The sequence below is a fragment of the Diplotaxodon limnothrissa genome, linkage group LG9 (genome assembly GCF_057381915.1).
Source record: "Diplotaxodon limnothrissa isolate DT_005_m linkage group LG9, D_limnothrissa_male_GT1.1, whole genome shotgun sequence".
Taxonomy (NCBI): Eukaryota; Metazoa; Chordata; class Actinopteri; order Cichliformes; family Cichlidae; genus Diplotaxodon; species Diplotaxodon limnothrissa.
In genome coordinates, this window is record NC_140604.1 from 24,459,864 (window position 1) to 24,482,679 (window position 22,816).

The window sequence follows — 22,816 nt, forward strand, 5'->3', positions numbered from 1 at the left end:
TCCACGTAACACCTAAAAAAAACCAGCAACACAGCAAAGGACGTATGACACATCTTTGCGTAAAAGACTCAGATTGGTGGATGTACGGCAAGCTGCGAGGTATAAGTGTCGTACACAAGGAAAGCCAGCTTCATTGCCAACATGAAGGTCCTCCTGTTTTTTGGATTGGTGGCTTTTGCCCTCGCTGACGTCACTCGCTTTGAGGGGTAAATTTACACTTTTGTTTTAAAAAAAGGACTGCATTCCTGTAAACTACAGCATGTGATGACACTAAAAATATAATGACGCAGTTCTAATAATAGAAGTACTATATAAGCCTGCGTTCCCTAAGTTTGTGGCTTATGCAAAGGGTATTACTGTGTTCCAAAGAAACTGCTGAGGAGTGAAGGCAAAGTGTTTGTGGATGCTATTTTATAATGTTGATTTCTCTCACCCCCCCTTTTTTAAACAGTGATAAAGTTCTGCGTCTGAAGCCTGTCCTTAATGAACATGTGAAAGTCATTAGGGAACTGGCTAACAGTGTTCAGGTACCCATCTGCTTTCACACATACAGGCACACACATATGTTTCATTGCTCAAGTGTTTGACTTTGCTGCCATCTGCAGCTCGACTTTTGGACCCCAGAAAATGCTGAGCAGGTGACTGTGGGCATGAGCGTGGACATCCGTGTGCCTGCCCAGTACCTGGACATGGTGTTCACCGTCCTGCAGCAGAGCGGCATGCAGCTAGAGTAGGTCGCTAGACAAACAATTAAACTAAAGGATATTTATCTGGATATTTTGTGCCCCAGATTTACATTCTTCACGCAATGCTGTGACACTTTTTAATTAAATCCTATTCAGGGTCTTTATTGATGATGTTCAGGAGGCTGTTGATCGCCAGATTGAAAACAAGGGTTCTCCCAGAGCCCACAGCTACACCAAGTACAACACCTGGAGCGATGTAAGAGTCGAAACCCTTAAGAGCGCCGATCTCAATTCTGATTTTCTTTTCTGGTTTTCATTAATTTCTTACCATATTTGTCCTGTTTATTTTAGATTGAGTCATGGATGAACTCAATGGCTACTGCCAATTCTGATATGATCAGCAAGGAGGTGATTGGAAACACCTATGAGGGACGTCCCATGGTAGTTCTCAAGGTAGGCTTACCCAAATAAATATTAAAGAATTTAGTCAAAGGAGCTTGCAAAGAAAAGCATCTGGACTTCTTTAAGTTGCTTGAAGACGTTTCACCTCTCATCCGAGAAGCTTCTTCAGTTCTAAGGTCAAATGGTGGAGAGTCCCAGATTTAAACCTAGTGGGAGTATCCCCCCAAAGAGGGACAAAAGGACCCCCTGATGATCCTCTACCTAATCGCATGAGCCAAGGTGTGAAAACAGGTGTGGGTCACAATCAGCCAGGGTTTCGGGTGAGCTCATTGTGAAACCTGGACCCATCCTATCATGTGATTTCCTGAGGTCAGATGGCCCAGGATGTGAGTGGGCGTTAAGGCGTCTGGGAAGGGATCTTAAAACTGGATTAGAAATGGCAGACAGTTGGCGTCGTAAACCACCGCCTCTTTTCAAAGATGGTCGCTCACAGTGGACGTAAATGGCTTCTTTCACTTCTCTTTCAAACCATCTGTCCTCACCAGTGTTGGGACTAACGCGTTATTAAGTAACGCGTTACAGTAACTACGTTATTATTGTGGTAACGAGCACGGTAACTAGTTATTATGCCAAAATCAGGAACGCGTTAGTCGTTACTGGGATTTAGATAGGGTCGTTACTCGTTACTTCGTGTGGTGGCTATCGCGGAGCTTCCACAGATTCAGTAACATTAGCAAGTGGTGGAGGCAGCAGGTGGATGAAGGAAAAGGGACGCAGAAGGAAAAGAGACCCGAGGCGGCCGCCGGTCCAAGTGTGAACTGAACTTCAGGTAAGAAGTTATGACCTGCAGTCTCTCTGGGTCAGATATGAACCAAGTTTAGGTGGAGTTTATTTTCGTTATTCTGACTTTTTCCGTACTGCGTGCTAGCTAGCATGACAGAGTTTCTATACAGCTGGGTGGGTGCTATGAAGTTAATGATGTTGAACTTTATTTTGTTCATAAGTTATTAGAGTTGCCAACCGTCCCGCCTGGTATTCAGAGAAAATATTACGCGTTTCTTATTGAGGTGAAAAGGAACAGTTTGTCCCGTAATTCAGCTACAATGAAAAAGACACAAAGCTGGAGTTATTCTGTGTCTTTACTGCACAGCTGCCTCTTCTTCTCTCATCCTCTCCCCCCTCCCTCTCCCGTTTCTGCTTCAATCATGAAAACTGATCAATGATCAGCTGATCGGCTCTCTTGTTTGTTTGAACAGGTGATGGAGAAACAGGTTTACCTTTTAGGTGACATGAATGAGTTGAAGGGAAGTTATGAACTGTTTCTGGGAGACAAATAACCCCAGGATCCTTTTTTAGGTAGCTGACAGCTGGTAACTGTGCAGGGGCGGATCTAGCAAAGTGTTGCCAGGGGGGCATGTAGGGCATTAACGGGGAATTGGGGGGCACAAAGAAATACTTTTCTTTCTTATTCTCATTTAAAATGTCTAGCTTTTAAAAAAATAATTATCTGAATCTTACAACAAACTAGAGCTGGGCGATAGAACGATAACGATATGTATCGCGATATAACTTTTACTCGATAGAGAAATTAAGCTATCGCGATAGACCTCGCCGCTCTTGTCCTCTTAAAAAAAAAAAAAAAAAAAAGGTCAGCCAATCCAAATTAAGTAGCGCAGAGCCGAACCAATCACAGCCGCAGCGTCACGTCGCGTGACTTGTTACGTACCGCACAAGTGCCAAGCCGCACGTGTGTTTGTTTGGGAAGCAGCCAGCGCGTAATGGAGGAAATGAGTGCGCCGACTAGAAAAATCAACCGAGCGTGACCGAAGAGAAAACAGATGATGGTTCCAATGCCGGAGAGATTGTCGAACGGAAGAGCCATAGAAGTTCCGTAGTGTGAAGGTATTTCGGCTATTTCAAGTCTGACAAAAAACAGAGTAGCGTGCACTGTAAATTGTGCCGAAAGCAAGTCTGGAAATACAATAAACTGGTGCATGCGTCACACTGTGCGCCACGTTATTGTTTCGGTGAAATGAATTTCTACAATACTGTTACTGTTAATTCTACTCTCTGCAGTGTTTAAATGCTTACATATACACACAGTTACTGTCCCTCCACACATGCGACTCGGTTCTGCTTCTATGCCCCAGCTTTGTTTACTTTTTCCCACCGAGGCTTCTAGACTTCTGATTGGCCAACATTTCTGCACGGTTAGGAATCTAGCGCCACCTGCTGCTTTGGCATGTTCATAGCAGCGTTTTCCTTCATTTCTGCCTTTATGTGTGGACGGGATTATTTTTTAAAACGAAAACGGAAAATCTCAGTTTTCAAAAATACCCGTGTACGTGTGGACGTAGCCTCAGTCTCTGACTGGAAGCGCTAATTCGTCATTCGGCTTTTGTCAGACTAAAGTAACTGTTAAAACTGTTTGAAAAGCTCAGCTATACAACAAGGAGAGATTGAGAATTTCCTTTTAGTTCTCAGTTTATTTGATATTGACAAAAGTTAGTCAGTTTTGTCTGTTCTTCTGTAAAACAAACTAAGATTTATTTTTAGAATTAATATTTTGTTTCTAAGTGGAATTGACAATTTAGTCTGTTTCATTTGTTCTATTTTGAAACTTAAACGCTTTAGCGGCTGCCTTTTGTGTAGTTTGCAATATTTGCCTTTATTTATCTGAAAAAGTCTCATGTTCCTTAAGTACATCTACCCTGTTGAACTTATTATGGGAAATAAATATTTAAATAAAAACAAGCTGCTGATTATTTCACATTTTACTTGTGAGCAACGGCACATTTAAATCTTACAAATATAGTTATTTGGCTTATATCGTGATAGATATCGTTATCGCCTGAAATGAAAAAAACATATCGTGATATGAAAAAATCTCATATCGCCCAGCTCTACAACAAACGATTGATAGATTGATGCATATATACCATCAAAACAGTGTACATCACTGTCACAACAGTGTTTATTTTCATTCAAAGGCTTTATGATTTTTCCTAGTCAAAATGCCCGGGCCAATTTTCTGTCCCAGTCCAGCCCTGTATGTAGCTCATCTGCAGTCTGGTGTTACCTACATCTTCCTATTCAGAAGGCAGAATTTCCGAGTTCTGAGTACAATCAAAGCACCACGACTGCAGTTTTTGTGTTGGATGTAAAAGGCGCACATGACGCTGTGACGTAGGCTAGAATCATGGCAGCAGTCAATGACGGTCCAGGCGTGGGATTTCTCTCGTGGAAATATGCACTTTATCTTTTCCTTTCTATTGGTAGGTGGCACAGTGCACTTGTGGCAAGTAAGCAAGCTAGAAGACTGGCAAAGTTATGGAAGAAACACATTAACAAGAGAATTCTGAGTAAAACCAGAGTTACTTTCCCTAGTAACTAGTTACTTTGAAAGTAACGAGTAACTTGAAGTAACTGAGTTACTTTTGAGAGAAGTAACTAGTAATGTAACTAAGTTACTATTTTAAAGTAACTTACCCAACACTGGTCCTCACTGCCAAAATGTGAACACTGGCATCCTCTTTCCAAGCTCCTTAGACTATGATGACCTGGATGACTGAGAACCTTCACAGACATTAAAGAATTTATTTTTTAATTTATATTATAACTACATGCAACAATTGTTTTGTGATTACATTTAACAACCACAGATTGGTAAGAAGTCTGGTTCCACCAAGCCTGCCATCTTCATGGACTGTGGATTCCACGCCAGAGAGTGGATCTCTCATGCTTTCTGTCAGTGGTTTGTCAATGAGGTAAGGAAGATGCCAGGATGACCGAGGCAAGCACCTACAAATAAGGAATATAACTGATTACAGCACAAATTTTTTTGCAATCTTCCTCAGGCTGTGACCGCCTATGGTAGTGATTCTCAGATGACTAGCCTGCTCGACCAGATGGATGTCTTTGTTCTGCCCGTCTTCAACGTCGATGGTTACGTGTTCACCCACACAAACGTACGTTACAATCCATTTAAACTTAAGTTGTTTGCCTTAGTTAAAAGAAGACATCCTTGTGCTATATCTCGAAGAATGCATTTAATGCACATCTGTATGCATTTTGGGAACTTTAGAACAGGATGTGGAGAAAAACTCGCTCCAGGAACGCTGGATCCAGCTGCCTTGGGACTGATCCAAACAGAAACTTCAATGCTGGCTGGTGCAGTAAGTATGACATATGAACAGTTAAATCTTAGACTGATAAAAGAAAAATTGGGGTAATTTGCAATTGCATTGGTTATTTTTAAATGTCAGTTAATAGGCATTCCATAAAAAGCTAAATTTATTTTTAAAAAAAATACAAAAAACTTCAGCAAAAATATCAGGTTTAAGGACAGGACATAGAACTGTACCGGTATTTTTTTTTTATATAGATTTTCCATGTATTTTAATCTGGCAAGTCAATAATATGTTTAGTTACAGTTTGGCTGCTTGGTAACATTTTTAGTTTGTAATTTATTATGTCATTTTATTTAACAATTTTAAAAAGAAAAAGAAAACTTTTATACATGGTTTTCTATGTGATTGCAGCCACTGGAGCTTCCACCAACCCCTGCAGCGAAACTTACTGTGGCACCGCTCCTGAATCTGAAATTGAATCCAAGAATCTTGCTGACTTCATCCGCAAAAATAAATCCATCATCAAGGCCTACATCACTATCCACTCCTATTCTCAGATGCTGCTCTTCCCCTACTCCTACACCTATGAGTTAGCTGCAGACCATGACGAGCTGGTAAGTCACTGTTATCTGCCTTAGCATTGCAGTGAGTGTACAAAACCTACCTCTGAGTCAGGCTATGTATAATTATGAATTCGGTTCATTCAAATAATGATCTGTATGTGTGATATACATGAATACGAGCAAATAAAAAGTTTTACAATAGATCATATAATATAAACATATATAACTCTACCCACCCCATTACCGTGTTACTCTTATCTAAGGGCCACACTTAGCTGCAGCAAATCATTTACTCCCTGCTTACATGGCTCATTCTCATGGCTCTTTTACCTCTCACTGGGGTGTCCGTGGTGCTGCACAGTTAACACTCACACCCCTGCTCCAGCTCTCACACTAACTGAGGCAGATCACACGTCTCTGCCTCTCTATTACTCACTTGTAATTTAGACTGTCTTCTGACACTTTACAGAACAAAAGAACTCCAGGGATCTGTCATAACTCATCAGTCTGGCCAGAAATATCATTTCCTGCTTGTGCGTTTCTCTGGGGGTTTCATTTCCTCTTGCAACTCGCTGATGCTTTTACTGCTTTCTATAATATCACTAAAAATGTTACTGGAAACCCGCAGGGTGAAAAGCATGTATTTATAACGTGTAACAGCTGTATTTTAAAGGTGGTGTCATTTGTGTGCGTGCTTTGTTTGGTTTAAAGTGACAAATTTTACATTAAAAAGTCCTCCAAATTCAAGCATTTCCAGGCAATGACACACCTTTGCTCAGTCTGATATACTCAGATACTGTGTTGATATATATATATATGTATATAGTTTAAACCTTATAATTAATTCACTCTATAACACATTTGACTTTTGTTTGTATTTTGTATTGTAGATGGCAGTTGCTAAGGGAGCTTCTTCTGCTCTGCGTAGCCTGTATGGCACAGTCTACACCAGCGGCCCCGGTGCTCCAACTATCTGTAAGTACAGCAAATAGTCACACTTTATTGTGGGAAGATTGCATATTCAGTGATAGCTTGATAACCTATTTCCACCTCTGTCATTATGCATTATGGTGTGTTCTCAGCGCACCCATCTCCATTGAGAAATGTGGCCTCTTGAAACCACAAAAGGCAATCATGAGCCACAGCTATTTCAAGCAAGGGATTCTTTTTTTTGCCCCCCCTCAAGTAAAATGTGTATGAAAACACATGTAGACTGTCCCAGGTTGTCAGAATGTCACCATCTCAGTGATTTCCCTCACTCTCTCCTCATCTGCCCTTAGACCCCGCTGCTGGAGGCTCTGATGACTGGGCCTACGACCTGGGAGTGAAATATTCCTACACCTTCGAGTTGCGTGACGAGGGTCAATATGGCTTCCTGCTGCCCGAGTCTCAGATCAAGCCCACATGCGAGGAGACCATGCTGGCCGTCAAGTACATTGCGGCCCACGTGCAGAAGAACCTCTATTAAAATGCGGAACTGCCAGGACCCCTGCCAACTCGGCTCCTCTGTACCAGCCCCCAGCCCCTCCAACCTCTCAGCCATCTCCTGCCCGTATCCATGGATACAGGGCACCACCCGCCATGTTTCCTCACTGTGCTTGACAGAATGTCAAGATGAGTGCAAACAATAAAATCAATGATCCATCCCCACACGCTGAATCAATTTTTTTATGTGTATACGATAATATTGTGTCTGGTACACAGAGGCTTTACTGCGTACGAACAACAGCAATAATAACACTTTCACTTTAGGGCTCATCATCTGCTGCAATGAATGCAAATTAAGAGGGAAACATTTTAGAAACATATACCACAACCTTTAAGAAAAAATATTGTGTAATGTAACCATAATGAAACCATAATGTAACTGTGCCAAACACCAAATGTTCTTATAGTTTCTATAAAGTGTCTATAAAGGAGACATTTAAGAAAACAAAAGAAAGAGCCACAAATTTATTGCACCCCTTTGGATCACAGTGATCCCTCTTGTTCAGATGGCACTGCTCCAGTAGCAGCGCTTAGGTGGGCGTGGGTATCTGTTGTTAGGGATTTTCTAAACAAGGGCACAGTATGTGACAAGCAAAGAGCACTTCTTGGCAGCATCTCCATTCTGCCAAGCATCTGCCTCGGTGGAGAAAATAAGGGAGCCAAAGACCAGCAGGAAATTTTACTTCACATTCACATTTCTGGGGTAAAATTGGAAAAGTAAATTTCACTGACTGGTTTTCACGCATCACAATGCAGGGGAAAAAATATGACTAGTTTTATATTCAAATAAAAGCAGTGTATTGACCCTCATCCCACTGATATATATAATAAGTGGGATGTACTATATTTTTTTTCATTGTTCCAATTTTTTATGACTTTGTCAGTCAGCTTGTTCGTAATATTGTCATTTCAGTGATTTCTATTTCTCCTTTGATTAGTGCTTTTTAAAAATGCAAATGTCCATGCAGTTTGGTATGGGCCTAAATTAAAAAGGCACTCTTTCAGTGATTTAAAAGAAGAAATTTCAACATCGTATGAAGGCTCAAGGCCAGACCAAGGACACACTGGGGAGATTATGCCTCTGTGCTGGATAGTTACACGTTTATTTCAATGATAACACAAATGATTTTTACTTTAAATTACTGAAAATTAACAGACAAAAGATGATAAACAGGCTTTTACATAATAATGTTTAGATTTCTGTTTTACAAATATGCAAATTAACTGTAACATTTTCAAAAATAATAATAGTCATCTTTTTTCTTTAGATTAATTAATAAAATAACACTTTAAGAAGATTATATTTGCTTTTTGCACTAAATTATTCTTGAGCTACTTAGGCAACAGTCCATTGCATGCATGTTAAACAGGTTGGTAAGATTGTGGTCAATATTGCCATTTGTATGCTTTTAATTCTGCCACTTGATGTTATTATTTTGATTTAAATGTAAGACAGTAAAATGACATATCATCCTCTTGCTTAATTATGACACTCCTCTTAAAGTACACTACTTGAGCTAAAAATAATTCACTGTTGTGTAATACAATAAGAGCACTGAATGACCTCCTAAACTACGGTTTGATAAATGCCTTGCTATACGCTCTTCAATCCACAAGGTGGCGACAAAGTGCCAAATGTTTACTACAGGACATCTTGTTCCTGGACGCATTACATCTTCGCCGTCTTTCATTTGTCACTGGCAGCTGTTTGAAAGGTCAGAGCTGTAGAATTATGTCCTGAGAGTGCAACGTTATCTCTGACTCAAAGAATTTTTCCCCCTTTACTTTTTCAGAGTTGTGAAATTTCCGTAACGTTAGGAGGAGGAAGCAATGCACAATATTTTCAATAATTGCAATTTTTCTTCATCTGTAGGCTGTAAACCTGTTCAAAGCGGTGTTGCTTGAGGTGCTGCTGTGTAGCGGTGGAGCATGTCAACAGCAGGTGGGTGTGTTGGGGGCTGTCACGTGACGCCGGTCTGGCTGCTGTCATCTTGGTATTTAAACCACCTCTGTATATTTAGTCGGTCCTTTTCGCCACGCAAGGCTTCTGCAAAGTCCAGGCTACAGAGTAGCTGCGACTTATTCGTCAGTCATGGCTGGTAGGTAACATTTTAACACTCTCAGCGTCGATAGTAAAAAATTCTTGTTAATTTTTTGTTTTTTTTTCTCTAAAGTTTTAAAAGTAGCAAATGGCGCGAACTTTGGTGACATTAAATGACATTATGTAGCTAATATAGTCTTTTGTCACTGTTCTCTTTGTTTTTGGGTAGTTGTGTTCCCTTGTTGAATAAGAAGTTTAGTATTCTTAAAGTGGTTACAGTCTTACTTTACATAATTAACTTGTATTTGTCGCAGTGACCAGCTACCGGTGTGACATAATTACAGTGTTACTACTTTTTATAACTGTGTTCCATTTTGTCATGTATATATTAGGAAACTGCCAAAAGTAGGTGCAGTGGACACAGTGCGATAAAATCATTTCACAGGGTACCTTTTTAGACTACTTTACTATCATTGGACCTTAGTTTGAGACCTACTACACTACTCTGTGTCCTAAGTCGCCATAATTAATTTTTAATTTGTGGTATAAGCTTACTGGGAACCGTCCCCCTGACTCAAAATGAAATGACCCTGCTGCCTGGACGGTGACTTCACTGTACCTTGGGTTGTTGCAGAGCTAATTCTCATCTTTTATGTGTTTTTTAGTGTTACATTCATATTGCAGAAGGGTTTTTACCAATTGAAAAGGGGGCGTAAGAGAAAGGAGGTGTGGCACTGTGAAAAGGCAGTGAGACAGAACAAATTTTCCTGGCAAGCTGTGGTATTTGGAACCATTGTTCTCCAACTGGCCCAAACTTATAGAAACTCTGGGCTGCTAGCATGTCAGACATACTCTATCTATTGTGATCTCCTTGCCCATTATTGGTATCTTACTGCCAGAGGGTTAGCGCATAGGCCAAATGGGATTGGTGTTGGCCTAACTGCTAGTCACAGAACTATCCCAGCTGCCATGCTGATTTCGTCATCTCAGTTTATATGTCCTCTCACAGGCAAGCCGTTGTTCTCAAGACTTGACTTGGCAGATTTTCCTCCCAGGAGCCTGAGGTGGTGGTACAGAGTAGATGCCACACTGCAAATAAAAATCACCTTAATGAGACATTTAAACCTTTATGGGGTACTTTGTGAGAAAACTTTTAGTGAGGTTAGATTGTGTTGCTCATTCAAAAACACTTGAAATAATCAACATATGAATTATTTGGATCATTCATGCTTTAGAGAATCCACACAGAAACGCATCACCTAAAAGGCAAGAGGCTACAACTGCAGTGTAATGTTGTTGGTGTGTGTTTCATATTCCTGCAGTAAACTTTAAAAATACATGCAATGCAGTTACACTGGAGGAAAATATCTACCTATCCATCTTTCCACTTCTTCAATTCATAGTCACAGGAAGCTGGAGCCCATCCCACCTGTCTTAGGTGGCGAGGTCACCAATCTGTCGAAGGGCTTGGGGGGAAAATAGACTAGCATCTTTCCATCATTTGGTCATTCACAGAAGAGTTATGGAAATTTTTTAAATGGGATGAATTCATTGACTAACACATCCATCCATCAATTTTCTTCCCTTATCTATGGAAGATGTCCAAGCAGAGAAGCCCAGACCTCCCTCTACCTATCGAAGGGAACACCACGGTGTTCCCATGACACACCCCAATCTCTTGGGCGTGCCATGGGTCTACCTCCTAGTAGGACATTCCTGGAACACCTTACCCAGGAGGCATCCTTGTCAAATGTGCGAATTACCTCAGCTGGCACCTTTGGATGTGCAGGAGTAGTGGCTCTACTCTGAGCCGCTCACAAATGAGTGCACTCTTCAGCGTGTGGACTGTGTGGGGCAGCCCCACACTGCGAAAACGGAGGCTTTCGAAAAATATGACACATTTAAGTCATATGATGCAGTTATGTGACCAATTCAACTAAGACAACTAACCAATTCAACCACTTCATAACATTTAGAACAGAATCTGACTAACACACGAGTTTGAGAGCATTCTTAAATTGTATGTACTATATTAAGAAGCAACTTTAAGTTAAGCAACTCAGGGTGCGCCCAATCTCTTCTCATATTGGAAGCGAAGCAGGGTTGGGCGTGGTTAGTACTTGGGTGGGAGCAACCTTTAACCAATTTAATTCAGTTTTCTTTCTTTACAGATCAGGCATTTGTGACATTGGCTACCAATGACAACTATGCTCGGGGAGCAATGGTTTTGGGCAAATCCCTCCGTAAGCACAATACAACCAAGAAGCTGGTGGCACTCATTGGTCCACAAGTATCAGAGCCTAGCCAGTAAGAAACTTTACCTACATTCACTTTTTCTCACTCATACACATTACTGTTCCTGTGAACTCTTGTTTTCCACATGGGTGGTTGACAGTGATTCATTTCATAGTATTGTAAATCATTAGGTCTGTGCTGAAGAGGATCTACGATGAGGTGAGGGTGGTGGATGTGCTAGACAGTGGCGACACTGCACACCTGGCCATGATGAAGAGACCCGAACTGGGCGTCACCTTCACCAAACTCCACTGTTGGACCCTCACACATTACTCCAAATGTGTTTTCATGGATGCAGACACTATGGTGAGGCTAACAGGCCATTTTGCTTCAGCACAAAGAAAATGAAGATGCTGCACATCACTGGTGTGTATAAACATGTGCTTTGTTTGTGCATCTCAGGTTCTTTCAAATATAGATGAGTTGTTTGATAGAGAGGAACTGTCAGCTGCTCCTGACCCTGGCTGGCCCGATTGCTTCAACTCTGGCGTTTTTGTTTTTCGTCCTTCTGTGGAGACTCATGGCAAACTGCTTCAGTATTGTACAGAACATGGCAGCTTTGACGGTAAGCTGCTGTAAAATGCCGGGATGCATTTTATAAAATGTCTATTAAAGGGCTATTATAGCATTTTCAGGAATGCACTTGGTTCTATGCAATGACTAATGACATGTAACATGTTTATTATTGAGATTCAGGGTTGCAATGAGTGAAAATTTATGTTTTACTCTACTTTTCATGTTATTGGCAATGATATAGCAAGGGAGGAACTTCTGCCCTTTTAAATTCCTTTTTTTTTTTGAGTCAAACATGGTTTTGGAAACGCTCTTGGTAACATGATGTTTAACTGGACTTGTTTATCTTTTGCTCTAAGTAAGGTCTTTATCAAGCTCGGTGCCTGGAAACAAGGCTCGCCTGTAAGAGACTTTCGAGCTCTGCTGAGTTATTCTCAGGGGCTCACCGGGGTGGGGTGAAGGTTAAATTTGAGAGGCCCTGTTTTGCACAGAGCACCAGTTGACATTAAGCAACACTTTTCCATGGAGCGTACTGTTGCTGAATTGTAGTCAAAGCTATGCCGGCCATATCAGGTTCAGTGAAGGGCTAGAATCATCATCGATCCGTAGTTTCATGGTGCTCCTCAAGAATTTTTTTTTAATATTACATAATCTAAATGGGAAAAAATGAACACTTGCATTTTAGAAAGTAGCTGAGTAACTGAGTCTGACATATTGTAGCTATCCAAAGAGAGTCTGGTGGACATCAGACCAAGTTGCCTATTTGCTTTTGAATTTATTTTTAATTAAATTTGTGCCATGTAACTTAAAAATAATTTCAAGTTGTTGTCCACTTATTAGATTTTCTTCCAGAAGACCACGTGATAGTCTAAAGTGGCAAAAAGAGTTTCTCAGTTCATCTAAGACCATGCAGCTAAGGCGACAGCTACGTCACATGACCAAAATAATGTCATGTGCATGCTGGAAACCCATCGTATATTTCTGATTGCCAAGTCTTTGTTTTGGGGAGACTAGTGTAGCTCATAGAAATCTAGGCCAAGACTTTCTTATCTGTGGCGTTTACATTGTTCAAAAATAACGATGGATTTTTAAAAGCAAATAAATAACTCAATCATTGTCAGATGACGGGAGATACTTTTGAGTTGTACAGGAAATTTAATCCTTCATTTCCTCTTCACTGGGGCTGTTTACCTAAATGTAGCCAAAGCCTGCCAACTGGGCAGTACTGGTTAGACCAGGGGTGTCAAACATACGACTGGGCAAAGACTCCAATCCGGCCCACTGCATGTCTTTGGAAAATGTGAAAGTGGGCATAAACTTCAGATGTTAACTATATTGTCTCAAGTTTTATAGCTTTTCTTATCTTCACACTATATTATAAAAAAATGAAATTGCAAAAATGTTTCTATTTTTTTCACGATCTACCTTATTATCTGTTTTATTTAAGTAAGAATGAGTTAACAAAAACCTTTTTGTTTAATAATTACAACAGAGTCCAGGCAATGATCTACCAGAACTTGTATTTATTTCTCATAATTTAAACCCAAAGTGTTGTGCTGAGAAATTTCTTTAATGTCTTTATTATATAGAAAAACTGACATGTATCGTTAAAACTGCACTTCTTATGTTAAGATATTTCAGGGATTAAATATGAAGTTACACTTCTTTACACTGACAGAGAGAGACGCTTCACTGGTCATGCATTGAGGTGACAGTTGTTGTGATTTGGCACTTTATAGATAAAATTGAATGTAACTGAATTGGTTTGGCCAATTAAAATGGGTCACAATTTAAAAGGAGTTTGAACTCCCTGGTTTGGACTATAAATATCTTCTGACACCAAAAAATCGAATGTATTGTGATGAAATCTCAATTAAGTGCTTAAGTGAAGAACAGTATTTATTATGTATCTGATATGCCGAGAAAAAGCTTTTGATTTCATTCAGCTGTCAGTCCTGCTGATAGAAGGGCCGGACTCTAGACAAAATCATTGTTTACTCGGGCTGCTCTGACCTCAAAAATTCCAACAAAGAAAACAGTTGTGGAGTAAACAAAAGACAAAAGGGGTTTATAGTTAGGCTCAGAAGTGCCAAACTATGTACTTGTTAGTGTCACTGAATCTGTTTCCCTTGTGATGCTGTGAGACAGATTCCATCAGGGATGGGGGGTGCCACTGGAAAAACCAATTAGTTTGCTTAATATGGGCCACTGCTTTCAAGTGCCGACTCATTCTGTCACAACAATCTTTCACATCATGATTTCAACCACAAACAAAAGACATTTTCTTATTTCTTTATGAGAAAGAGTCCCTTTGGAAGCTGAAACTCATTTATCCCTTAGTGTCTTTTTGTGGATAATTTTAGAGTCCCTGTTTCAGTGTGATGCCACTATCTAAATGCTTGATGGCATGCTAATAAGTAAAGCTGTCTTATTTATAGACATGGATGGTCTTTTCATGTGCACTGGGGCATGAGGTGAAGCCGCTTTGACCTTCAGCATTTCAGTTCTGCTGTCCTGCAAGGAATGCATGATATACACGTGTACGCCTCTCTACCCCGCAGAACATGAAAGATGTATTGGAAAAGAAAAATTGCAGAGGAGGAAAGAAAGTAAGTGACTGAACCCAGAGGCTCTATCTCTGCATCTGTGGCTCCAGTGTTATCTGCTGCCAAAACAAACTGGCACCGGTTAGATGCACATTCTTCCTGTGTTCTGCTCATCCCCTCAAAATGAAGATACTCAGCTCCATATTAAGTTTTGAACTCTCCAGTGGAGGCTGTGGGTTCAGACAAACGCCAGCTATGTGTGTTATTTTAAACCGAAGCCACAGACTTTACAGTCCTATGCTTTTTTAGGAGAGACATGTGAAAGTTTTGTTAACAGCCAACATCTCGTCCTGTGTCAGTGTCATTTCAGTGACTCATTCACAGATTCACTGAACTTTTATCACATTTTGGGGGGGCTGTCATTTATTTAAGGCTCGGGTCTGGTCTAGTTGTCTACCTGTCACCCACATAACATCAAATAGATCCCTGCCTCCCAAACTTTTATAAGTTGTGTATTTATGTAAGTTGCTGCTGTGAGAAGGGGCTGCCCCAGTTCTAAAGCAGCCAAACTTGAGGGAGGGCAAATGGCTGTAACAGCCCTCCAATTGAACTCCAGGACCTGAGGCAACTCAGACGCAAACTTGCAGTCCATTTACTTAAAACCCAGAGGCCAGTGTTAATTCACGTACCAGCACAGTGAGAGACAAAAGTCTTTAAACCTCTTTGTCTGTTTGTATTATTTAAAGTTGGCTGGTCATGAATGGAGTAGGGTAAAGTTTGGAAATATTCAATGTAATTGCAGAGGCAGCACCTCAATTTTTTCTACTGACACCAACATTATCCTTTGATTAGGATTTTTTTGTTTTGCCTTTTAATCTGAAAAAAATAAAAAGGATTATTTACAAATAAAATGTTTTATGCAATAAAAATAAACGTAATGACAATAATATCCCTCCCCCTCATGCCACAAAAAAAGAAAAGAAAAAACAGCTTTGACCCGTCTGGGAATGAACATGAGAGTTCAGGGGGGTGTCCTGTGGTATCTGGCACCAGACTTTGGCAGCAGATCCTTTGGGTCCTGTGGATTTCAGGGTGTAGCCTCCTTTGAATGGGCTTGTTCAGGCGCATCCCATAGATGGTGATTGGATTGGGATCTGCAAAGTTTGGAGGCCTGGTTAATGCTGTGGGCTCTTTGTTTTTTGAACTGTTTCCCGAAGCATTTTTGCAATGTCGTGCCTCTAATGAGACAATCAACACTGTTCACATTAACTTTGGTGGGTTTAATGTTGTGGCTGCTAAACACATGCCCCAACCTGTGTGCACCCACTGAGGTAAAGCACTACCTGCAGTTTCTAGAAAATCAGATCTACTTTTTTCAGGTAGCAGTGGGAACATGAGATCCAGTTGTGTGTCCTAAACATGTGAGAACATTTCTTTAAATGCTTGTCTGGGCTTATATCTCAGCAGATGAGCTGAGGTGAAAACTAATGTGGTTTGTCACAGGTGTGCCTTTCATTCGTCTCACTCTTTCAGTGAAGACATTCAGCCAACAAACAAAACCTGACCAGAAACATTTTTAAAGCCAAGTTTGCTGTTATGTGACCATATCAGAGATTTTCACAGCATGCAAATGCCACCAAGGCAAATTACTTCAAGACAAACATTTTTACAAGAAATTACAAAACTGTTAATAAATTTTAAAACCTGAGGCTTGTTTTGTTTTCATGACTGATGTTATTAAAAAGTCAGCGCTGGAATAGACACTGTACACTATTTGCAAATCCACTTGTCTTGAAAAGATGTTACAATGTTTGAACTACACAGCAGCTGGTCCTCAGAGCCTAATTAAATCAGATTCAGTTATTTCATTATTGTAATTTTGTTATTCTAGCAAATTGTTAATCACTGAAAAATATGCTTAAACTATAGTTTATTTAGGTTTTTTATTTATGTGACTATTAGTTTTATCTATACAAGACACATCTCCTGGATGCACTGGTACTCATCTTCAGTGATGTATCCTGGGGTCATCAGGTGTTTCTGGTCTCACAACATCATACACCCTCGCCCAGGCGACCCAGCCGGGGGTGATCAGGCCCCGACTTGCGTACCAGTAGCTACCCACGGATCAGCACTCTTAATCCACAGCCACCTTGTGGCTTTCTTTGCCGCTTTGCTCACAGCCTGGGTGGCCGTCTTCTTGGCTGTCCCAGCCACACCCAGCTGGCCTAGGACTTCGCAGAGTGATCGTCCTCCAAAGCCTCTAGAACCCACTTCTATGGGCTCATAGAAAGTCTTCTAGCCCCTTCCCCTGCACTCCTGCACTAGTTCCTGGTACTTTGCACGTTTCCTTTCATTGGCCTCCTCGATCCGCTCTTCCCAGGGCACTGTGAGTTCCGGCATGATCAGCTGTTTTGAGACCTCAGAAATAATGATCATGTCTGGCCGGAGGGATGTTTTTGCAATGTGCTGTGGGAACCTTAGCTGTTTACCCAGGTCCCAGCTCCTCATTTGCCTTCTGAATGGCAGCAGAGTATTTCAGGCTGGAGTCAAAGAGTTTCCCCAAGCTATTAACTGGTTGTTCCGTTAATGGTCCCTGAGATTGAGAACCGGAAACTTGTCCATCACCTTCCCCTTCTTCAGTACCATAGATCTTGACTTGGAAGGTTTAAAACTCATCCTTGCCCATGAGATGAGTATCTCAAGTCCTTGCAAGATCCACCTGGAACTGATGATGTTGTGATGGTGAGGTCATCCATATAGGCTCTAATAGGGGGCTGACGGACACCTGACCTTGTTAGCGGCCCTCTGCACTCCACCTCAGCAGCCTTTACCACCATGTTCATTGGAAGGGCAAAGAGCGTAACTGAGATGGTATAGCCTGTTATTATACCTTTCCTGAAGCAGTGCCAGCCTGAAGTAACTGACCCAGAAGTGACCCTAAGCCTGAAGTTGGCGTATAGTCCAGGATCAGGTCCTTAATCTTGCTGGGGACATGGTAGAGGTGTAAAGCATGCTCAACCATTTTGTGTGGGATAGACCCATAGGCATTAGTCAGGTCCAGCCACAATACGGCTAGGTCACCTCTGTTCTCGTGGGCTTCTCTTATAAGGTGCGTAACTACGCCAGTGTGCTCTAGGCAACCAGGAACTCCTGGGATCCCCCCCTTCTGAACTGATGGATCAATATAATTGTTTCTAAGGAGAAACTCGGTCAATCTCCGGGAGACAATGCTAAAAAACACCTTCCCCTCCACGCTCAATAGTGAGATGCTCCGAAACTGGTTTATGTTTTTAGAGTCCTCCTCTTTGGGAACCCAGACTCCCTCTGCGCACCTCCATTGATCAGCAACTCTCCCTTTCCGCCATATCACCTTTAAGATCTTCCACAGGTGACGAAGCAGCTCTGGGCAGCGCTTATAGACAAGGTAGGGTACGCCACTGGGACCTGGAGAAGATGCTGAGTGGGCTGCTTTGATGACCTCACACACCTCCTTCAAACTTGGCTCCGTCAACTTAAACTCTACTGATGGTGGGGCAAGGTTGATGAGAGCTTCGTTGGGTCCCAAGTCTTGTTCCCTCAGTGGGTCACTCATGGTCTCATGAAGGAAGTTATTCACCTCCTCTGCTGAGCACTCCAACCGCCCGCTTCGCTTAACCCCAAGCAATTGTTTTGAAAAGCGAAAGGGATCAGCAATAAAAGCTGCATGTTTCCTGGCTCTCGCTCTTCCCCGCCTCCTGTGCCATTCTGCTCTACGGAGGGTAATCAGCTTCTTCCGCAAGATGTTTTGCAGTTCCTCTAAAGCTTGCTTATTCTCCGCATTGGTGTTCTTGAACTGCTTCTTAAGGCTCCTAAGCTCCTGGCGCAGTCAATGAATCTTCATGGCCCTGCGGTTCATGGTATAAGGGGTCTTGTTACACTTCTCGGTCAGGGCGAACCTTTCTGAGGCATAGCTGACTATGATGGTGGTCATTGTTTTAAGCCTGCTGTCAGCATCTCTTTTGGCTACAGCTTGTATGATGTTGGAGAGATCCTCATCAAACTTCTGCCACTTGCTCCAACTGCTGGCTTAATCCGCTGTTGTGGAACTACACTGCTTGGATTGGAAGACTCTGGTGTGTGGAGGGACTGGGCTCTGTGAGGTGCCTCCTGGCCAGACTCCTCCTGCATCTCACCAGGTTCAGGACCTGTGCGTTGCACCTCACTTTCCCACTCCAAACATTACATTCTGGCTTGATGGACCTTTAGGCCACGCTGGTTCTTACACGCCTTGCCGCAGATGCATGTCTTACTCATAGTCCTTTCCGTTGCGTTGGTCATTAACCTTGAGTTCGTCCAATTGGAGATCTCATTCTCCCCCCCTGTCGGGATCTCCCGGGGGTATCTCTCTTTAGGGCTTTATATGTATGTTTCTAGAGATTTGCCTTGTTATTCTACCTCATTTGGAAAGCATCAACTGCTGTTGTTTTTAAATGTGCCATATAAAGCGACTCGACTTATCATACTGTCACACTTACCTTCGTATTTCTCTGTTGCAGGAGGAGACCAAGGGATTTTGAATGGCTTCTTTAGCAACTGGGCAACAGCTGACATATCAAAACATCTCCCTTTCATTTACAATCTCAGCAGCATAGCCATCTACACTTACCTCCCAGCATTTAAACAGTAAGTGTCTGCTAAGCACACTTAAACTCATGGAGTAATTATGAAATGCTTAAAGTCACAGGTGCGGTTTAAAAAAATTATGTGACCAAACTCTATAAGATACTATATTTACCTGCTACCCTGGGAAATTCATATTACGCAACAGCAGTCTGTCCATGTGACTAAAATCTTGTGTCTTGGATACAAAGCCAAGATGTAAGTAGATACCTGGTCACATGAATGCGTATTCACATCGTGACATGACATCAGGTTACGGGTGAGATGAGCAGCGAGATTCCAGCAGCACAGTTAGAGTGTCGCCCCAGCAGGCCCTCAGCTCTGGGTTGGATGCCCACTCTGAGCTCAGAGCAGCTGATACCCACTCCTGAAATAGAGCACTTTATTTAAAGACCTTTTAATGTTTGCCTCCAGGACTGGTCATTGTGTGCTGTGTCTAAAGCTACCCTCTCATCCTCATTGCATCTCTGTGTCTTCACCTCTGGTCTCATCAGCAGGCTTTTTTTGGTTTGGCATTTCCTGGCATCCATCAGGAGGACAGGGAAGATAAACATGTCTTTAGTTGTTTGTAGTTGTCAGCAATAACGCTTAGAGGTCTGACAAACACAGCAAAACATACCCGACAGTGTCGGGTTCAGGTTTATTTGTGTACTTGAGCAGATTGCCAGTGCTACAAAGACATCTAAGCTTGTCAGAACTGGGGTGGATCAATATATTTCTCATTCTTATTTCTCCAAAAGGATTTTGTTTCATTCATGCTAACCCAGCTTTTAAACACAGACACCCAAAAATGTTTCCTGGAGCATTAAAATTTATATTAGTGTCCAGTTCATTATTATGACCAATTAAAAACACAACAATTTAATAATATGTTTTTTGACACTAACATACAGGGTTTCTCCTAAAACATTTCTAAAACTTTTTTTATTTAAGCATATTCTATACTATTTATGTCTATGAATACAAATGTCTTTATTGCTACAATTTGATATTAAAAACTATTCAGAAAAGCTTCATTTAGTAAATCGAACCATAACCACACTACATCTACAGTACATCCTCTCATTTACTGTAATACTGGTTTCAGATATGGTGGAAATGCCAAGGTGGTCCATTTCCTGGGGAAGACCAAACCATGGGATTACACATTTGATCCCAAAACCAAACAGATTTCAGGGAGTGAGCAGGATGCTGCCACACACCCTACTTTCCTTCTCAACTGGTGGACCCTATACTCGGGTGATGTGGTCCCCATGCTGCATGAGGAGTATGGAGAACAGCCCTTCCACTCAGGATGTGTGGAGGTAAGTCGACATTTTAATTGAACCTGCACTATTTGCGACTTCTCATCAGGTATTATCTTTAAAACAGAGCTGTTTCCTTATTTTCTGTATAGTTACAAAGGCGGATAGTTCATAAGAAAAAGACATACTTTTGTTGCTATATATTTCTAAAAGGGGTCACCATAGATTTTACACCACATAGTCTGACAACCATTTGATGAACCCCTGAGGCTGGGTGTGTATGTCCTCCCTGTCTTGAACCTAAGATCGTTTGCAACGAATGCACAAAACTACAACCATGGAGTCACTGGATAATTCATAACAAATGGCTAAAATAGCAAGGTCAGCATATGTGTAAGTAATCCCTGAGAGCCAAAAGTTGAGGCTTCAGACTGCTCGAAATGCTCTCAGATGTGAGCAAGAGGATCTATCCCTAATATAGTCATCTCAGACATACAGTCCCTCCCACCTGCTGATCTTTTTCAGATCCTTTGCCTGCATGGGGAAGCCAATCTCAACAGATTTAACTTAAGGGAGCTAAAAGATCCTCTTTCAGACAGTTTATGAGCTGAAACGCTCCAGTATAAATTTATAGCCATTATTTTGAACTTTGAATGATGCAAAGCTATTTAAACCTCTTTTCTGTCTTCTTATTCATCTCACAAAGTTCCAGCACAGTGAAACTGTCACTTTTGAGAGTGAACAGGTATGGAGACAAAGATTTGTTTTGTTTTTTATAGCTCAGCAGTGATTAAGCATCCGTTGGCGCCTGGTTTATTGCTGTTGCTGCCCTTCCTCTAAAATCAGAGCTTTCGCGTGTTTGCCTGCTGCCATTAATTTGGAAAGGCTAAGTGTGGCAGTTTGCCGCTTCCAAAAAGCAAAAAAAGGAAAAACAGCATGTTGTGTGCAGTCTGCGTGTCTTGTCATTTATTCATTTCCCTGCTGTTATGTTCCATATTCCTTCAGGGCGAGAGCAGGTCTTCGCACGCGCACGCACAGGCATCCCAATCCCAGCAGATGTCCTCAGAAGAACGGAAGCAGAAATGGGAGCAAGGTCAGGCAGACTACTTGGGAATGGACTCATTTGACAATATCCAGAGAAAGCTTGATACTTTTCTCAAATAAAGAAGGATTGGCACGGGATATTTTTAAAAGAGCACTTGCGTTCTACTTGTTGCCAAGAAAATACTGCCGAAAAAATCAGATTGCAGTTTTTCTTCCTACCTTTATTTCAACTATAAATGAGCCAAGTCCCTCTTTCCACCAGCACTACCAACTCCATACTCCAAAGACAGCCCAATTTAAGTGGGGGGAAGTAATGTGAAATTTTATGAGCGGTTTTAATTCTCTCTGCAAGATTATTATCATTCAGTTTACCCTGACACTCATATATGTTCTTCTACAGTGTGAAAAAAGGTTTATAACCGAAGTGTGCTTGTTTAAAGGTGAATATTAAAATCTTTTTTTTTCTCATGTTTATGCTTCTTTTGTAAAAAAAAAACAAACAAAAAAAAGGAGATGGCAACAAGAGATCAACTGGGCCATTTGTATCGGTGTGGTTAAGATGTGTAGTCACTGACATTGTCATTTTTCAGTTTATTCTTTCCTTTTTTACTCTGCAGTAACCTGACAGTCTTCTTAATATTTTCTTTTCTCAAAAGAATTAATTCTATTGTTTTTGAATTAGAAGTCTCTGTTTTACACGGATATGAAGATATGTTTACAGCACTTCTCAAGGCCGTAGTATGGTCAGTGAGCCATGCACACTAGATCTTTAGTGCCTTAATGCCTTGCTCTCTCTACTGCTGTCATCCTATGTTATCTCACTCTTGACCAGCAGCTTTTTTAGTAGATGAAACAGGTTTGTAATTTTACCACATTATACTTGACCTGGATGTTGGCTGAAAATCTTTTATCTGGAAACAATAAAACATCCTTACAAGCTGTGGAGTTGCTCAGGTGCTTTTTTTTCTTGTTGGAATTTATATTATCTTTATATTATCCTAGGAAATGGGAGCTATTTATTAAAATGTGCAAACGTAAATGCAGATACAGTAAATTTTTTCTTCTTCTGTTATCCTCCACCAGTTTCCTCAGATTTTTTTAAGGACACACTGCACAGCATGCTCAGATTTGCCTTTTTTGCCAAAGGCTACTTGGGAATGATCTTGTTTATGCAAAAATGCTATTTCATATCTGTTAAACTC

At 41.2% G+C, this 22,816-nt stretch overlaps 2 protein-coding genes across 2 annotated transcripts; both read left to right on the plus strand.

Annotated features, from left to right (window-relative positions):
- Positions 1-104: 104 nt before the first annotated feature.
- On the plus strand, positions 105-7,426 carry cpb1 (carboxypeptidase B1 (tissue)). The gene is made up of 11 exons (XM_085362312.1): positions 105-206; positions 452-527; positions 606-730; positions 843-942; positions 1,038-1,139; positions 4,751-4,855; positions 4,946-5,056; positions 5,173-5,263; positions 5,630-5,832; positions 6,672-6,756; positions 7,062-7,426. The coding sequence occupies exons 1-11, from the start codon at positions 142-144 to the stop codon at positions 7,247-7,249; spliced, it is 1,251 nt and encodes a 416-aa protein (XP_085218438.1). The 5' UTR covers positions 105-141; the 3' UTR covers positions 7,250-7,426.
- Positions 7,427-9,308: 1,882 nt separating this feature from the next.
- Positions 9,309-22,549, plus strand: LOC146625591 (glycogenin-1-like). The gene is made up of 8 exons (XM_085362899.1): positions 9,309-9,368; positions 11,482-11,617; positions 11,737-11,911; positions 12,008-12,170; positions 19,203-19,329; positions 20,414-20,630; positions 21,277-21,315; positions 21,576-22,549. Exons 1-8 carry the CDS (start codon positions 9,362-9,364, stop codon positions 21,732-21,734), a joined length of 1,023 nt encoding a protein of 340 aa, XP_085219025.1. The 5' UTR covers positions 9,309-9,361; the 3' UTR covers positions 21,735-22,549.
- The last annotated feature ends 267 nt before the right edge of the window (positions 22,550-22,816 follow it).